The sequence below is a fragment of the Lampris incognitus genome, chromosome 7, assembly GCF_029633865.1.
Source record: "Lampris incognitus isolate fLamInc1 chromosome 7, fLamInc1.hap2, whole genome shotgun sequence".
Lineage (NCBI taxonomy): Eukaryota > Metazoa > Chordata > Actinopteri > Lampriformes > Lampridae > Lampris > Lampris incognitus.
In genome coordinates this window covers 20,956,331-20,975,058 of record NC_079217.1, presented here as the reverse complement: position 1 = coordinate 20,975,058, position 18,728 = coordinate 20,956,331, and the positions used below count along the sequence as shown (strand labels likewise).

At 45.4% G+C, this 18,728-nt stretch overlaps 1 protein-coding gene across 1 annotated transcript in view; it reads right to left on the bottom strand.

Moving 5' to 3' along the window:
• Positions 1-18,728, bottom strand: part of clcn2c (chloride channel 2c) — a 187,901-nt gene that overhangs the window by 111,986 nt on the left and 57,187 nt on the right. The window contains 1 exon segment of the mRNA XM_056283103.1: positions 2,523-2,673. Coding sequence (XP_056139078.1) covers positions 2,523-2,673 — 151 coding nt within the window.

The following is an 18,728-nucleotide window of genomic DNA, read 5'->3' as shown; positions in this document are numbered from 1 at the left end:
GATTGGCATACAGCACACATGCTTATGTGTGCTGCTATCCAGATCATATATGTTATACTGTTACCCGCTAAGGGGAAAATCAAGTAACTATGTGACATTTTTGGGTCCACTAATCTATTCAAACAGGGGAGGAGGTGGAGGAAGAAGAGAGGAAGAAAGACAGCTGACTCATCAGCTCCACGTAAAAACAGAAAACTCATCTCTGAGATGAGAGCTGGGAAAGACAAGACACACACACACACACACACACACACACACACACACACACCTCTGAACTTCAAAAAGTTTCTAGCTAAATTCAATCAGCTTCTTCTGCTCTGCTGCACGCACGTGCACACGCACGCACACAAAATGGGAGCTGTGTAGTTCTGCGTGCAATGACTATATATGAACACAAGAGGGCACTCCACTCACGCTGGACAAGGTTCTGTTGGCCGTAATTACAGAAGTTGCAGCGTGCGTTGCGTCTTCTAATATATGTGAGGATGTGCTCAAATGCACTTGATCCTTGACTCAGTCACTTTTCTCTCTCAGTGTTTGAACACGCAGGGACAGCAACGTGAGAAAGTGACAGATGAAACAGCAGGAGGATGGAAAGAGGGAAAAAAAACAAGAGAAAGAAAAGCAGACAGGTGTGTCCAACACGAGACGATAAGAAAACATTAGCTTTAACTGGCTAATGTATGTGATGATCAAAACTAAAATGATTTTCATTTCAACTGCCTTGCTGGGGCACATACAGGTACGTGAGTACACGCTGTCACACGAGATCCTGTTTATCACTGTTATCACCATCAACAGGACAGAAATAAGGAGGTGGAAACATCCGCACATTAGAATAGGATTGCATTTGCGTGCCTTCCATAGAGCTGCCTATTTCTCGAAACTGGAAAGGAAAATGTTGTCCTCCCTCACTGCCCGGTGCAGCCAAGGCGTCGAGGAACCAACCCATCTACTATAGGAACAGGGATTTCTATGTCAAGACACATTTTTTGTTATTATGATGGTTGATATTCCCCATATAGTAAGCACATACAGCTGGGTGATAAACTCAAGGAAAAACCTGAAAGTTTGGCCCCTACATTGAGGCGGTCCGGGGGCTCTGATATGCTGTGGGGGGTCATTTTCCTGGTATGCTTTGGGTCCACTTGCCCCCTTAGAGGGAAGGATCACTGCAAATCAATACAAAATTATTCTGAGTGATCACCTTTATCCTGTGATGAGACATCGCTATCCTGATGGGAGTGGTCTCTTCCAGGATGACAGTGTGCCTATCCACAGGGCACGAAGGGTCACTGAATGGTTTGATGAGGATGAAAGTAGTAAATCATACTGTGACCTTCACAATCACCAGCTCTCAACCCAACTGAACGTCTATGGGAGATTTTGGACCGACGTGTCAGACAGCGCTCTACACCACCATCAAAACACCAAATGAGGGAATATCCTTTGGAAGAATGGTGTTAGATCCCTCCAGTAGCGTTCAGAGACTTGTACAATCTATGACAAGGAGCACTGAAGCTGTTCTGGAGGCTCCTGGTGGACCAACACCTTACTAACACACTATGTTGGTTTTTCCTTTAATTTTTCACCCGTCTGTAGTACCACATACTCAGCTGTATAGTCATCCTGATAATAACAGACTTACATTTATCCGCCTCAGTGTGTCAAGGTCAGTAGTGTTCAGAATCACACCGTTGCGTTTATCAGATAAGCCCTGACACTACCGGCCAGTGTCCAGCCAGTTCAGATCAGTGTTCAACACCAGGGTTCAAATATGGGCAGAGTTTGGTGAAATATTTGTCCACTGGTACTACGCCATCTCACGTCTCAATTCCCAAACACTCATTATTACTGACTGCTTGCAAATCTCACAGGCAGGCCTTGCACCATCATCCGAAAGAGTAGCTGGAAAACATAAAGGGTTGACCAAATTACAAACTAATTTTTCATCTAAGGGTGTTTTTGTTCAACATCTTCCTCCTAAACACGAGCAGAGCCCTCTAGATCAAACCTGTGCTCCATGACAGCCACTGGGAGCCAGTACACCTGTCCCAGTACATGTGTAGTCACAATGGGGACGTAAGCTGAACACCGTTGAGCTAGCGCTGAGCATCACAGAAACTACAACATGAGATGTGTTGGTTCTATAAGTGAAGTTTGGAGGTCATGATGCAATGCAACTGAGTAAACACCCCATCCTATTTCCCCACAAGTGGTATCAGAGGTGAGGAATTAAGACAATTGTCGTTCTACTGTGAGTGAATGGGCAGCATTTATTTATTCCCAGCCAATTCAACCAGTCCCAAAGAGAACTGAGAGAAACCTTCCACGCGAATTAGATCTCTAAACTAGACATCTCATAGAAGCGGACAAGACTTCTCAGGATATTGTGGGCAATGATAAGCACCATTAAGAAAATGGCTTCCGTTTCTGGCGAAATCTATTTAACAGTAGTTACTTTTCGGCCTTGGGTGTTATACGCTCATGTGTGGCTGCTCCTGGGTTGAATGAATACTCACTGCGACATTTGGCACAACGTCCCTTGTCATACTCCAGAAGGTCCAGGGCACGGCTGCGTTCGCTGACCGAGCGCCTCTGACTGCCCTCTCTCAGCCGAGCTGCCTCTTCTTTAGCATACACCCCCAGCTCCTGGGTGTAGCGTCCATACATCTGGAGAGACACACACACACACACAGATACACGATAAGAGTTCAATATAGACTTCTGTGAGAGCTTAGGCAGGAGCTGTTGGTGCTCATTGATACATGCAGGAAGTTACATGGGGCATCTTTGACACAGGATATCGGCACAGATGCACATCAACTACCTGTAACTCCAACGCAGTGCTGTTAGCTGACAATGTTTACCGTTGTTCTAACCTGTATCAATCCGGCCTCTTCAGCCGAGCCTCCTCCTTGCCCACAGGTCAGGGGTCAGACTATAGGTCAGTAAACTAAAGACTAAATGAGTCAGGGAGGGGAACAACTTTGAATCACTTCCACACATATAGAACACACAGGTTGTAATGTAGACCTCAAGGAGCAACTGTAACAAAAAAAAAAATCAAAATACATTTTAAAAGAGGACAGGATTTGTGATTTTTGGAGCATTAATGAAGCATTAGTGCACACACACTCACACACACACACACACACACACACACACACACACACACACACACACACACACACACACACACACACACACCAGTGGTTTAAATTATGGGGTAATTACCAACTTTTTTACGGGTAATGAACCAGTTTTTCTAAAGCTCTCCAAATGCAACAAATAATAATTCCACCCAAAGAAAATAAAGTTTTATGAAAACAACAAGTTCAATATCCAAAATGTGGCTGTAGAAATAGGAAGGCTTGTTACGGTGTATTGGCCAATTAAATGGAAAACATTTTCATTGTCGTTTTATCAATTCTAGGCCTCAGGTGATTGTGCACTTGGATTGGTATATGAAAAACTAATGTAGCCTAACTTCTGTGCGAGTAGAGTACAATAGCAAAACAGTCCACCCTTAATCAATATTTTCTACTTTTCAATATTATTTTAAACGTTTCAGTAGCCACAAGCCGTAAAGTGATCCCTTTAATTTGTTTAAATGTCAAAGAATTTTTCAATGGAATAAATGATACGCAAAATCTATTTGCACTGATGCTTTGTTCCTCTTGTATAACTCAAGCAAGGCAGAGATAATATGACCCGAATTTTTCCCATTTGTCCGACATTATGGAATCTCCATGGATACATTGGCCGGCACCAAATTTTTCTTGCGGAAAGTCTGACTGACACACACACACACACACACACACACACACACACACACACACACACACACACACACACACACACACACACACACACACACACACACACACACACACACGGCACTGGATGAGACAAACTCTGGTTCCTCATTAACTCCAGACAGGTCAAACCCCATCTTTGATTGACGCCCTAGCATGCCCCCCCCCCCCCCCACACACACACACACACACCCATCAAGGCGCCATGTCAGCAATAATAGAACCAGGAAGTGCTCAGTCTCGAACACCACCCAGATGACAGCTCTCCCTCCCACAACGCTCCTGGGACAGGAAGAAGCACTAATGACTTCCTGCTGGCCACCAGTTACAAGAAGTTGCTTTAACATGTCTCAAATGGCTCGTCAATCTTTACAAAATAACCTGGAGGAATACTTATCAAAAGTGAGCAGCAAAAGGAGTGCTTATTCACAAAACGACAAGCGATAACAGCAATGATAACAAATCATCGTGGGCCAACTCTCATCTAACAGAGTTGATGCTGGTTTCCCCATTTGATTCAGACTCATAATTGTATTCACGCCCAAATGGCCAAAGTGAATTTCGACTCATCCCTCAAATCGTATCCGAGGTTTGAATTTTGAAATGCAAGATGTTTGGTGCCGCTCAGCTTCAAAGAGTACGCTGTATACTCTAAACACACGGGCTGTGTATACTTCTGCCGTTGACTCAGCCACCCTGACATACACACTTATCCGGAGTCAACGGGTTTCCTTGAAGGTGTCAGGATAAGTGGGATACTGGAAGTACATTTCCCAGATAATACCCCTATAACTTGATGACTCTGTTTAGACAACACACACACACACACACACACACACACACACACACACACACACACACACACACACACACACACACACACACACACACGTACACACAGTGATATTGAACTGTGAAGAGGAAAGCACCTGTCACTGGCCACCTTTAGCACCTTGTAAATTCTCTGCCATGTATACAGGAGGGAGAGAGAGCTATTTATAGCCACACGCTACGTTCTCCCGAGCGCTCCGATCCAATACTCTACAAGCTCGCCTCTGTTTCACCGGGGTCAAAGATCACCAGCACAACAATGGCGACATGAATTGGAGATGTGAGGCTGTCAGTCAATTCGGACCGGACAGACAGAGAATTTAAGTAGGGAGAAAGGTTGGCGTAAATAAACTCGAAATACATTTTAACTAGGCGTGTCACTTTAATTTTTATTCACAAAGATAGCCATACATTCTAATGAAGGACGGAGATGATGGGCGTCCGGGTAGCATAGCGGTCTATTCTGTTGCCTACCAAAACAGGGATCGCCAGTTCAAATCCCCGTGTTACCTCCGGCTTGGTCGGGCGTCCCTACAGACACAATTGCCGGATGTGGGTATGTGTCCTGGTCGCTGCACTAGCGTCCCACGTGCTACGTCCCCCTGGTGAAACTCCTCACTGTCAGGTGAAAAGAAGCGGCTGGCGACTCCACATGTATCAGAGGAGGCATGTGGTAGTCTGCAGCCCTTCCCAGATCGGCAAAGGGGGTGGAGCAGCGACCTGGGATGGCTCGGAAGAGTAGGGTAATTGGATGGGTACAACTGGGGAGAAAAAGGGGGGAAAAATCCAGAAAAAGGATGGAGCTGATGGGAGAAGAGAGAATGAATAAAAGGGGGAAACCTCAGAGCAAGACTGATGGATACAGCAGTGAGGGTCGCAAAAGTCCCAGTGCACAATTACTTAAATTTTTACATCACAGATGTTACACATTTGATGCCTGTATTGAAAAAAAAACAAACTCAAACATTAAACAAAACAAGGATGGGGTGATAATCTTTCAACAGGGGGCGCCATAGTATATTTGCACGTTTGATCTGAAAAGAACCAGACGAAAGATGGCCAGGAAATGAAGCCAAGAGTAAATTATGACAACTGTGCATCAGACTCGATCAAGAACTTGAAAGTGGATAAAGACTGATAATAAAACAGAGCAAGTGAGGAGGAATCACATAGTAACAACAAAGCAATAAGCTCACAGATAGAGGAGCTGACTGATGGCACCGAGTGTTGGAAGGAACATTTAGTCTGATAAGTTGATCAATAAACTGATGCCCCTTTGAAGCCGTACTTGTCCGTCAATCAGGAGATATGACGAGGCCAATTTTCATGTTACTATGTGACCTACCACTAATGATAGAGGACTGAAGGGGCTCTGGTGTTAACGACCAGTGACATGGGTCTATGTTGTGAGGAGGTAGAGACAAACACAATGAGAGGACAGCGATCAATCAATGACCATGTTTAGTCATTATATAATGTATGTGTGCATGCAGTGAGGGACCTTTGAATAAATCAGTCAGAGGAATACAGTTTTAGGAAACATTTTGGGAATACTGTCTTTATGCATGCTCAGTAATCCAGGTAAGGAAATCACAGAAAGTTGAATCAGTTCGTCTGGACAAAATGGTTAGTGGGAGAAACACTTCATTACTCATCTAAGCGACTTCTTCAGTCTAAACTGACAGCAGGTATCCCCACCCTTGTGATCAGTTCCACTCTGTCAAGGATGAGGATGTGCACACCCATGATAGGGAGGAACGCTGGTTTGAACGGGGAGTCAAAGAGGCCATCGATGTGAAGAGGGAATTACCATCCCTGAACCAAGGGGGGGGGGGGGGTGGTGGTGGCTAAGAGTACACCTGTTGCCATCTTACATTGCTGTGATTGAAAACATCCCAAATCTTCTGTGAATCATACACATGGCCATTGTAACTCTAGTTATTGGTACCGGTAATTTGCATATGAAACCAATCACTGGTTTCGGTTGTTATGCCACTGTATTGTTTACAAGGGTGGGGATATCTGCAGTCAGCTGAGACTTAAGAGGTCACTTAGATGAGTGATGAAACGTTTTTCTCAATAAACGTTGCGTCCAGATGAACTGATTCAACTTTCTGTGATTTTGAGAATACTCATTGGATCACTGTATGCTCATGGCATTTTTAACAGGAGGTCCTATGCTTCTCCGTGGCACTCAGGAGAGGGCCACATAACCCACAGACGACTCAGGTCAGGTACAAATGGCTGAATTGGTAACAAGCGTGTCTCCGCCAGAATAAACGTGGACTGCTCCTTCAAGAGGGAGCGTTTGAGCCTCGATGAGCCAGCCTAATCACAGGAGCAATGCTTGATACAGATAGCTTAACCGAACTAGGGAATAGATGGTGGCGGCACGGTGGCACAGTGGTTAGCGCGGTCGCCTCACAGCTAGAAGGTCCTGGGTTTGAGCCCCGGGGTAGTCCAACCTTGGGGGTCATCCCGGGTCATCCTCTGTGTGGAGTTTGTATGTTCTCCCCATGTCTGCGTGGGTTTCCTCTGGGGTCTCTGGTTTCCTCCCACAGTCCAAAGACATGCAGGTCAGGTGAATCAGCCATACTAAATTGTCCCTAGGTGTGCATGTGTATGTGTGTCGGCCCTGTGATGGACTGGCGGCCTGTACAGGGTGTCTCCCCGCCTGCTGCCCAATGACTGCTGGGATAAGCTCCAGCATCCCACAACCCCAGTTGGGATAAGCAGCTTGGCTAATGGATGGTGATTGCTAAAGGAGGTGAACAGTACATATGTATATGTGGTACTGTCAGTTGTTCAAGGCTAATAAAAAGGCTCTAAACTGGGATTCCCAAAGTAAACAGTAGCCATGCTGTTGACAGGAATGATTTATCAACAATAAACTTACCAACAAAAAAAAACTTCACCTGATCCGTGGGCCGAAAAACAAGTCAATAACTATGAGAGCTGTGAAGGACAAACAAAGTAAACAACTCCAAAACAGGGGGAAAAGAAAAATGAGAACAAAAACATGAGTGAGGAGTAGAAAAGGTCTGGGATTTCTTGCATCAAACTGCCAACCACCGTTTTACCCAAAATGCCATTCTGCATGGCATTCTCAGCCACATTCATGATCAGCAGCCCAACGTCTTAATTAAGCAAGGAGACTTCAAACACAATGAAAAGTAAAGAGGCCCACAAAACAAGTAAGCAGAAATAGACTTTCTCAGATGCACCCCTTGAAACTAGCATCTGACCAGAGGAAGAAAACAAACAGACCTTTCTAGAACAAAGGCATCACTGGTTGAAAGCCTATCATTATGTTGAGCTTAGTCAGAAATAGGCGCTCGGCTGAGGCTGCCTGCTTGGGTTAATTGATCCCAGATGAATGGGCTGTCCTGGACTCATTGTCCTGACTAGGCTGGCAAGGAACAGAGAAAGGTTAACTGCAAAGTAATGTCAGATAACATGGAGGAGGTTCAGCCTCAAAATGTGCGCGGGTTACTTCATCATCTAGGACTGCCAATGAGGACTTCAGTCTTCTAGACTGGTCACTGATGGTAGAAATGGAGCAAGATGAACTTTTCAAAAAAACCGTAACTCACAAAAACCATAAACATGGGAGTCCAGGGTCAATAATGGAGGTAATTAAGTGAGATAACAGGGACACCGTCTCATGTCCCTGACCTATTTCTCGACAGATTATCCAACAATGCCGTCATGAAGATTGACGGGTCAGATCAACGTGACTCTTGCACTGTTTTTGAGAAAGCGTGTGAACCTGGGTCATCCGAGGGAACTTTATCACTTGCATCACGACACCTTCTTTGAAGACAAACATATTTAAATGTCAAAGTCTGAGACCAGAGAAGGGGCAAGTTTTATTATTGATGAAAGAAGTCAAGTGAGCATCGAACACAAGTAAGGGAGGCCAAAGGTAATGATTGTCTCCAAAGGCAAATCTAGACACGCTTTTGGAGCCACGCCTCCTTGGCTCAGCCAATCACAGGAGTTAATGAGTAAACCAGCCGGGCTGGGGTCTAATCAACCACATAGATCATTTGCACTGGTAAGCGAGACATAGTACATGAAGTAGTGTTAGGCCAACATCATGAAAATGGTAAAATGAGGCCTTAAAAAACATGCAAGTTACCAGCAACTTTGCGCGCGTGTGTGTGTGTGTGTGTGTGTCACACGTGACGATAAAACCATTTTGATAATTGGTCCACAAATGTCAAGAGTTGTTTTTATAACTCTTACTTGTATGTTAGTAATTGTAAATGTTTGTGTATTATAACGAGACAAATTAAAAACCAGATCGTTTACACCATTATCTGGAAATGTGTAAATTAGACGCGCGCTTGAGCACATAACTCAATCCTAAATGTGAAGAGCTTTATGTAAATATCTTTTCTTTTTTTCCCCCCATCTAACCCTCAATATATGCACATCATCTCACATTTAACTCTCCCTCTACACTTGCTGACTTTTGACAGCGATGTCATCCATCTGTTGATAAATCAGTCGGGACGGAGGAATTTACCTCCCCCTATGACAAGCCAATCGGGATGCTATGTAGTGTCATTTATGGGGTGTCGCAAGCAAAATTATACAGAAAATGTAGATGTAAAATTGAGTTATGTGATATAGGCCTCTATATCGTTCCTCAACGCATTTCCAGAGGAACTGCTAAGATTTTTTTTTAAGTGTTACAAGTATGAGAGTAACATAGCATAACTTTTTAGAAATTTGTAGGCGATTAGGCTAGTCATACCTGTTCAACACCATAGTGTGTGTGTGTGTATGTGAGATCCGGTGGAACATTGCATGTGGTCCATTGCCAACAACACAAGTCAGGCATGGCCATAATGGGGTCCCCAAATGAGGGACTAAAATATACAGGGCCTACCACACACACACACACACACACACACACACACACACACACACACACACACACACACACACACACACACACACACACACACACACACACACAGAGTTCTGGCCATGGTCCAACTGGTCTACCCCAAATGACCAGGAACCTCACCGCTCTGCCCTGGCATGCCATCACTCACTTCAGCTAATGAGCTTCCCGACAGAGAGAGAGAGAGCGAGAGAGAGAGAGAGAGAGAGAGAGAGAGAGTGTGAGTGTGTGTGTGTGTGTGTGTGTGATCCGTCTTTGTGTGACGAGGCAGTGAAATAGACGGAGACAGATAAAGTCCATCAAGCAGAGATGAGACAAAGAGACACAGAGGGTGTAAAATGTAAGGGAGCTAAAGGAGATAAACTGCTGTCTGGACTTGCTCTTTGACCTTCCTTTTCAAAACATTTTGTCCATACAATAACAGGTAGAGGGCGGCCCGGGCGGGGAAAGGAACCCACGTTTTCCTGCTTGCGGGCCCTGTGCCTGTGTGTGTGTGTGTGTGTGTGTGTGTGTGTGTGTGTGTGTGTGTGTGTGTGTGTGTGTGTGTGTGTGCGCGCGCACACGTTTGCACACACACAAACGTGTGGACACACTTGTGTGGGAAGGAAGGAGGAGAAGAATTAGAAAGGATCATTGTGCGATTAATCTAAATCAGGGACTGTTTGGTGTGCGCAGGCAGCACGGAGGAGAGGCGGCGGTGGGTCGCTGGGGGGGGGGGTCAGAAAACAAGTCAAGACTGGGACCATGTAGGACAGAGGAAGGAATGAATTTACACCCGGAAAAAAAACACAGGCTATCATCAGAAAACAGAGAAAGGGGGGGGGGGGTGAGAGGGCAACTTAAAAAGGGAGCAGAAGAAAGGAGAGGAGAAAAGAGGGAAATGTGGAAGGATGGATGACAAGGGGTGGAGTTGTACAGTAAATAACAGGGGTCATTCCTGCCAGCAGGGGGGCCCAGTGAGGGGCTCGCGGGGAGTCTTCAGCGCCTGTGCCAGGCTGCCATGCCAACCCTCCGGGCCCCTTCTGTGTGTGCCAGGCTAACAGTAGTCCAGGACTGGACAAACAGGAGAGACAAAAAAAAAGATAGGATGGATGGATGACAGAAAGAGGGCGTGGGAGGAAGCGCCACAGGAGGGCTGGTAGTAAAAAAAAACCCTGAAGTGGGGATAGATGGATAGATGGATATCAGAGAAAGGTGGATACGGGTAGGAAGAAAGGGCAGGGAGACAAAAATAGACAGGGGGGGCCGAGTTCATCGGGGGGGGGGTTGGCAAATTTGGCAGTATGTACAGAAGTTTAATTTAATCTGCTATGTGAGCAGAATTTCAACTTTAAGTGTGCATTCGGGAGACACCACAGAGGGATGGAGGAAAGTAGGGGAGAGGGTGAGAGAAAGGGCGCTGCTTTGAAAATTGGGGGAACCGCTAGAGATTAATGAAGGGGGGCCCTCACACCTGTCCAAATTAGCGCTATAGGGGCAGTGAAGGGTAAAGCAGTAAATTACGGTGCATGTACACACACACACACACACTCGCACACAAATAAAGCTTCACACACCAAGGCAGTACATCAGCTCCGCTATACGCTAAAATGTAAGACTGAATACTCCATCTTGGTTTAAGTGTCAAGTCTACTATCATACATGGTATATTGCCTCCCTTTGGGTCTGGTCAATGGCCCCTTGATTTCAGATAGATCATTGTATAGACATAACCAGGGCTCCTTCTCCACATCTTCTCTAAACCTCAACATTTTAAGCTACTCATGGAATTAAATCCAAATTGGTGCCTTTACACTACTTTTTTAATGACTCCATTTGATGAAATATGATGGCATATGAAATTAACTTGACATGAGCATGCACCTGCACACAAGTCTGCACACAAGCATGCACCTGCATGTGAGCATGCACCTGCATGTGAGCATGCACCTGCACGCGAGCATGCACCTGCACACAAACAAACTCACCTCCACCTTGGGCTTGCAAACTGAACATAAACAATTGTGATGATTAGTAATATATGCTGGAGTGGAGAGGACATGACTGGTGAGAGGTGCCGACTTCCTTTGATCGTTTTCATATTGAGAAAATAAGTCAAAAGCTCAAAAAGATGTTTAAGAGACTTAGCAAGACTCCAACATGACTTGTCAAAAAAACAAAACAAACAAACTTCTTATCACGTTGCTTTGTGAAACATCGGCATTTTATCAATGCACCTCTCTCCTCCATTCATGTCTTCAATTCTACATTTGTGAGAAAAGGTGACGACGTTGCTCGCTTGTTTACTCATTGATGGCTGATTGCGAGCGCTTACACGGCATGTGGTAAATGCAATTGATTACCCCTGCAAACTGCTGTTCAATCTGCAAGAGTTTACCGTCTGCCACTACATACATGGATGCAGTTAACTGGTGAACAGTGAACTGTGAAGATGGCAATCGGGAATGCACAACAAAAAAGGACACACACACACACACACGCTTGCTTGAGGACTCTCCCTGCGGCAATGACAGTGATAAAAGAAATGGGCCTACTGAAAAAGCTGACGTAGCATAGATCAGTTGCTACATACTTTTTTTTTCTTCCATTTTTTGATTTTGATATACTTTATTAATCCCCGTGGGGCAAGTATTTCTCTGCATTTAACCCATCCTAGCCGTGCAGGTAGGAGCGGTGGGCAGCCGCCGTGCAGCACCCGGGGACCAACTCCAGTTCCTCGTGCCATGCCTCCATCAAGGGCACAGACCGGAATTTCAACCCTAACATGCATGTCTTTCTGATGGCGGAGGAAACTGAAGCACTCGGAGGAAACCCACAAAGACACGGGGAGAACATGCAAACTCCACACAGAGGATGACCTGGGATGGACCCCCCCCCCAAGGTTGGACAACTCTGGGGTTCGAACCCAGGACCTTCTTGCTGTGAGGCGAAAGCGCTAACCACCGGGCCACCGTGCCCCTCAATACTGGTTATTTCCAACCATGCGAATCTTTTCACTGAAATATTGCCTTTAACTAAGGGATATTTACTCCCGGTATACTCTGGTTCAATGGAAGCTGACGAGCAACACATCCGTCCATATCTCACCACATCTTGAATGAGGGCACAACAGTCATGAACATGCCAGGCAGAACAAAACAAAACAAAGAGTGTGTGCGAGAGAGAGAGAGAGGGGGAGGGGGCAGCAGCAACAGGCGTTCTCTCCTGTTGCTTCATTAAGAAAGCCCCAATTTGCTTGGGCATGTTGACCTTACTCCTCACCTTCCCCTTCAAATCAAAGCACTTCCTGCTCCTCCGTCTTTTCTAATGTTATCTCCTTTCCAAAGCCTGCCTCATTTCTGTTCCACCAATCCCACTCAGTATGCACACACACACACACACACACACACACACACACACACACACACACACAGAATGGGAGCATTTCTGCAACGTTGGGGCATGTCAGTATAAAGCAGCTCTGGTGGGTAGTTCTCATTAGTAGGAATTGTTTAGGTGTGCCGGCTGATGGGCAGGAATGCCGTAACTCCAACCACCCAGCGCTACACAGCCCACCGACCTGACGGAAGAAATCTCCCAGCTAGCTGAAAATGTGCCCACCTCTCACACGCCACGAGGTTGAAACCAGCATGAAAAATTCACAAAAGCTCATTATAAATTCATCGGTTTTAGAGCAGTATCCCACAACTATTTCTTCCATTAACCATTTTACAGACTCTCGTCGGTATCATTTGCACCTACGAGCATGTGCTGTGGATATGAAATCATCGCCGGTGGAATCCAAGACGTAGACAAAGGCCATTTTACTAGTGGAGCTTCATAAATGTCTTAACAGTAATGATAGCTGACTGTGAGATGGGATAGAATTAGGGCGTGAGAGAGAGAGAGAGAGAGAGAGAGAGAGAGAGAGAGAGAGAGAGAGAGAGAGAGAGAGAGAGAGAGAGAGAGAGAGAGAGAGAGAGAGAGAGAGGTGGTGTTGAGGAACTGGAGGCAGAGGACGGGAACGAGAGGAAGAGGGCAAAGTGGTAACCGAGTTTGGTACACAAAGGCTGCCAGTGTTTCTGTCCTTCCCTCTCACACGTGCTCGGAGGAGATGTGGGAAGGCATCGGCATGGCACTGCCCTGCACTGGCCTCTCTCTCACACATGCACAAACACACACACACACACACACACACACACACACACACTACAGGGTAAGGGACAGACTACCCGCTGACATCAGACTGAGAGAACACAGCTGTGACAATACCAGCGAGAAAGAGACAGAGAGGGATGACAAAAAAAAAACAACAAAAAAAAAACAGCAAGTACAAACGACGAACCAAAAACAAACATAAAATTAGAAAAGACTTGAAAAGCGTCCCGACAAGAGACAGAATGAGTGAAGCAGAGAAAAAAAGAAAGAGACAGAGATGATGTAAGAGGCGGAGGGGAAGAATGAACCGAGGGCTGCGGACGGGGAACAAGGAAGATGTGAGGGAGGGGGGGGGGTCCCGAAATATGAGAGTCATAACACAAATACGACGCCACAGAGGGTGAGAAAAAGGGAGGGAGAGAGAGGACGAGAGCATGAGAAAGTCCAATTGCGACCCGGGAGAGAGCACAGACAGCGGAGATAAATAACCTCTCTCTCTCTCTCTCTCTCTCTCTCTCTCTCTCTCTCTCTCTCTCTCTCTCTCTCTCTCTCTCTCTCTCTCTCTCTCTCTCTCCCTCTCTCTCTCTCTCTCTCTCTCGTGGGGAGGAGGATTGTGCCAGAGAGGCCATGTCTGTATCAATATCGGTAATGGAATAAAGGCTGCATGAGACAATATCCAATTAACCTGTAGCGTGTGTGTGTGTGTGTGTGTGTGTGTGTGTGTGTGTGTGTGTGTGTGTGTGTGTGTGTGTGTGTGTGTGTGTGTAGTGGTCAGCATACAGATGCATTAACCACCAATGGCATTGCCCTCACCAGACCATCACTAACCCCCCCCCCCCACCAACTGTTTTAATGTGTCTCGTGTCTGGTTCTCTGTCATCATAATTGACAAATAAGGCACGATGGTCGACAGCCCGATGACAGACTAAAAGAGGCAGTTTCTCTCCGAGTGAGAACAGTCCCTGTCGAGCCAAAGACGGGCTTTCAGTTTAATAACAATAGCAGACACGTTCCATAACACACAATGGGGGATTAACGTGTGGATTTCATGTTGTTCGCTACACATGCAGCGAAACCTCAGCGATTCTCAGCCTTCCTGAGATCTATCACGTGAGGGGAGATTAACCCCCATCCCCACCCTCCTCGCACACAAATTTCTAGATTAGAGGAGGAGGTCAGAAATAAGTGAAGAGAGGAGAGGGACAAAGAAAGCATTTAGTGCCTTGGAAAAAGCTACACTGTAGGAGGTAGAAGGGAAAAAAAAGAAAAAAAAAGATGACCCAAAGAAGTAGAGGGGTAGAGAGAAGGGAGAGGAGTGAAATGATGAAATGAGCAGACCCACGTGTTTTGCAGGACAAAGAGGACAACACCAGTAACAGAGGATGATGAAGATGCCAAGGATGAGCGGGGCAACACTGGACTTTGGGATAAGCTGGTGTTTATTACTGGCCCGCATGAACTGCATGCAGACTGCATGGGTCTGAGGTGTGCATTTAGCAAAGAGCAGCTGACCAAATCTTGCAGAAAGAAGGCAATAAATGTAGCGTCTGATTTAATCTCGATTTAAGCCGAGGATAGGCCATCTGATCCTTCCTTTGGTCACCCAGCAAATCCACAGGTGCTGATCTGGCAAAGAGCAGTGTGCAATCTTCTTCAAGTAAGTCTGAGAAGGCTACCTTTCCACCTCAGGACCTCCTCCAGGCCAAATAATCACCAAGATACTATGCTTGGACACCTGACAGCAAATTGGCTTTATTTGGTAGGTCAGCAACTTCCACTTAGTTTAGCATTTACATCAGTGCATTTTGAGACCGTGAAGAACTGCAGTCAACAAGCGCACAGGACTTTTGCGCGAGTCAGCCTCAAACACCTTATCAACTACATACATTCAAAAGCCACACTGCCACGTGCACAAAAAGCTACAGTACACCCCCATCCTAGCCGTGAGCTGAGATCGAACTTGAACAGGTCTGTGCCTTCAGAAGGTATCTCAACTCATATCTTCAGGGTCGGATGTGAGTTGAGATAAACAAATCACCAAGGGGCAAGGGGTAACAGGAGAGGGATTAGTTCTTGATCTACATTTCATTATAAAGGACAGCCAAACAACAACATGTACTCTAATCCCTGTGACTAGTCAATTCAGAGATGCTAGCAACAGCACCTGCTGTTTAAGTAAAGGCAAGTGTCCACTGGGAGCATCTCAGGCCATGTGTGTGTGTGTGTGTGTGTGTGTGTGTGTGTGTGTGTGTGTGTGTGTGTGTGTGTGTGTGTGTGTGAGACCTGATATAGTGATTTTATGCAGACTTGCTATGTCCACCAGGTGTGGTTGACACGCGAGACTCAGACATTAGACCTAGAATGAAGGAGTAAGTTCTGCACACTAAATTGCTCCCAAAAGCTAGTTTATTTGGCAACGTTTCGATCAGTTCGATCTTCCTCAGGCCTGAGAGAAAACCGACAGTTCGATCTTACATCTTCCTCAGACCAAAGGAAGATCGAACTGATCGAAACGTTGCCAAATAAAATAGCTTTTGGGAGCAATTTAGTGTGCAGACCTTACGTCTTCATTCTTGTTGTTCTATTTTTGTCTTGCACCTTAATATTTTCTGGATGTGCCAATACTTGGCTTATCTTTGGGCGTTGGACCTGCCACATTTTTGCTGGGGTCGAATTTCTTGAACATGTGCCCATCAATGAGGCACCAAAATACACGTGTGAATGCTATCTAGACAGTTTACATAAAAATTAGTATTATATAGAGGAGGGGGGGATAATATAGTCACCCTCTGTTGGTAATGTTCCTACCTCAGCATGACAAGGCTTGAATTCTCCATAGAAAATTCATTAAAAATAAAATGGTTATCTCAGGTTACATCAAACATATAGTGGCAGGGATGCCACTTGTGATTTGAGTAAGCCTTTATTGATTCTGATTCTTTCTGCAGTTACGGAAAAAAATAAAAATTTTACCATTAGTATGTTCGATTTATTTTTTAATTACATAACTAATTGTTGTATATATCCCCAAAAGCCTTCGATTCCAATAACTATGTTGAGATTTGTAATCATTTTTTGAAAAAAACAGTCAAAGTGGAAATGAATGACCATTCTGTGCCAGTAGTAATGCCTAGAGGGGTACAGGTTTGCACATTCCATCCCTATTCTCTTCTCTGACCATTTCAGTTCTGCAGAATAAATGACAACTATGTATTAACTTTCTTTTTCTACATGGAAAATATATGCAGTACGATTACTTTATTAACACAACAACCTCTCGGACCATGACTCGATCTGCCCCTGTTGTGTTTTGAATAGCATCTTGCTATCCGTCCTCTTTTTTGATAATGACCCACAGGTGATGTCATTTAATGTCAAAGGTCACATTGGCATTGCACTATCGAGTGTGATTTGTGAAAAAATCTTTTTGAAAAGGAATGAACACTTTACACTGGAGATAGAAAAGCACTTAGAGTCGTACGATGTCAGTCATGCCTTTTGCAACACGAAAAGGAAAATGTGTGGGGACACCATGGCTGCAGTCATTGCAGCAGAAGGGGAGTTGTGATTACAGGGTGTACACCAATCAGCCAAAACATTAAAACCACATGTCTAGTATTGTTCAGGTCCCCCCCCCATGCTGCCAAAACAGTTCTGACCCGTCGAGGCATAAACTCCACAAGACCTCTGAAGGTGTCCTCTGGTATCTGGCACCAAGACGTTAGCAGCAGATCCTTTAAGTCCTGTAAGGTGGAGCCTCCATGGATCGAGCTTGTTTTTCCAGCACATCCCACAAATGCTTGATCAGATTGAGATCTGGGGAATTTGGAGGCCAAGACAACACCTTGAACTCTTTGTCATGTTCCTCAAACCATTCTTGAACAATTTTTGCAGTGTGGCAGGGTGCTTTATCCTGCTGAAAGAGGCCACCAACATCAGGGAATACCGTTGTTATCAAGAGGTGTACTTGGTCTGCAACCATGTTTAGGTAGGTGGTACATGTCAAAGTAACATCCACATGAATGCCAAGGTTTCCCAGCAGAACACTGCTCAGAGCATCACACTGCCTCTGCCGGCTTGCCTTCTTCCCATAGTTCATCCTGGTGCCATCACTTCCCCAGGTAAATGAAGCACATACACCCAGACGTCCACATGATGTAAAAGAAAACAGGATTCATCAGACCAGGCCACCGTCTTCCATTGTTCCATTGTCCAGTTCTGATGCTCGTGTGCCCACTGTAGGTGCTTTCAGTGATGGACAAGGGTCAGTCAGCATGGGCACTCTGACTGGTCTGTGGCTACGCAACCCCATACACAGCAAGCTGTGATTCACTGTGTGTTCTGACACCTGTCTATCAGAGCTAGGATTTACTTATTTTTTTTTAGCGATTTGAGCTACAGTAGCTCTTCTGTGGGTTTGGACCACACGGGCTAGCCTTCGCTCCCCAAGCACATCAATGGGCCTTGGGCACCCATGACCCTGTCGCCGGTTTACCTGTTGTCCTTCCTTGGATCACTTTTGGTAGGTACTAACCACTCATACTGGGAACACCCCACAAGACCTGCTGTTTTGGAAATGCTCTGACCCAGTTGTCATCAAAGACACTCAGGTACTTATGCTTGCCCATTTTTCCTGCTTCTAACACATTAACTTCAAGAAATGACTACTCAATATATATCAATAATAATATATTATTAATAATATCTACTACTACTACTTTCAGCTGCTCCCATTAGGGGTCGGCACAGTGATCACCCAATTCCATCTCTTCCTGTCCTCTCCATCTTCCTCTGTCACACCAGCCACCTGCACATCCTCCCTCACCACATCCATAAACCTCCTCTTTGGTCTTCCTCTTTTCCTCTTCCCTGGCAGCTCCATATTCAGCATTCTTCTCCCAATATACCCAGCATCTTTCCTCCACACATGTCCAAACCACCGCAATCTTAATTAATTAATTAATCTTAATTAAATATTATTTATATTATCCATCCATCCATTATCCAAACCACTTATCCTGCTCTCA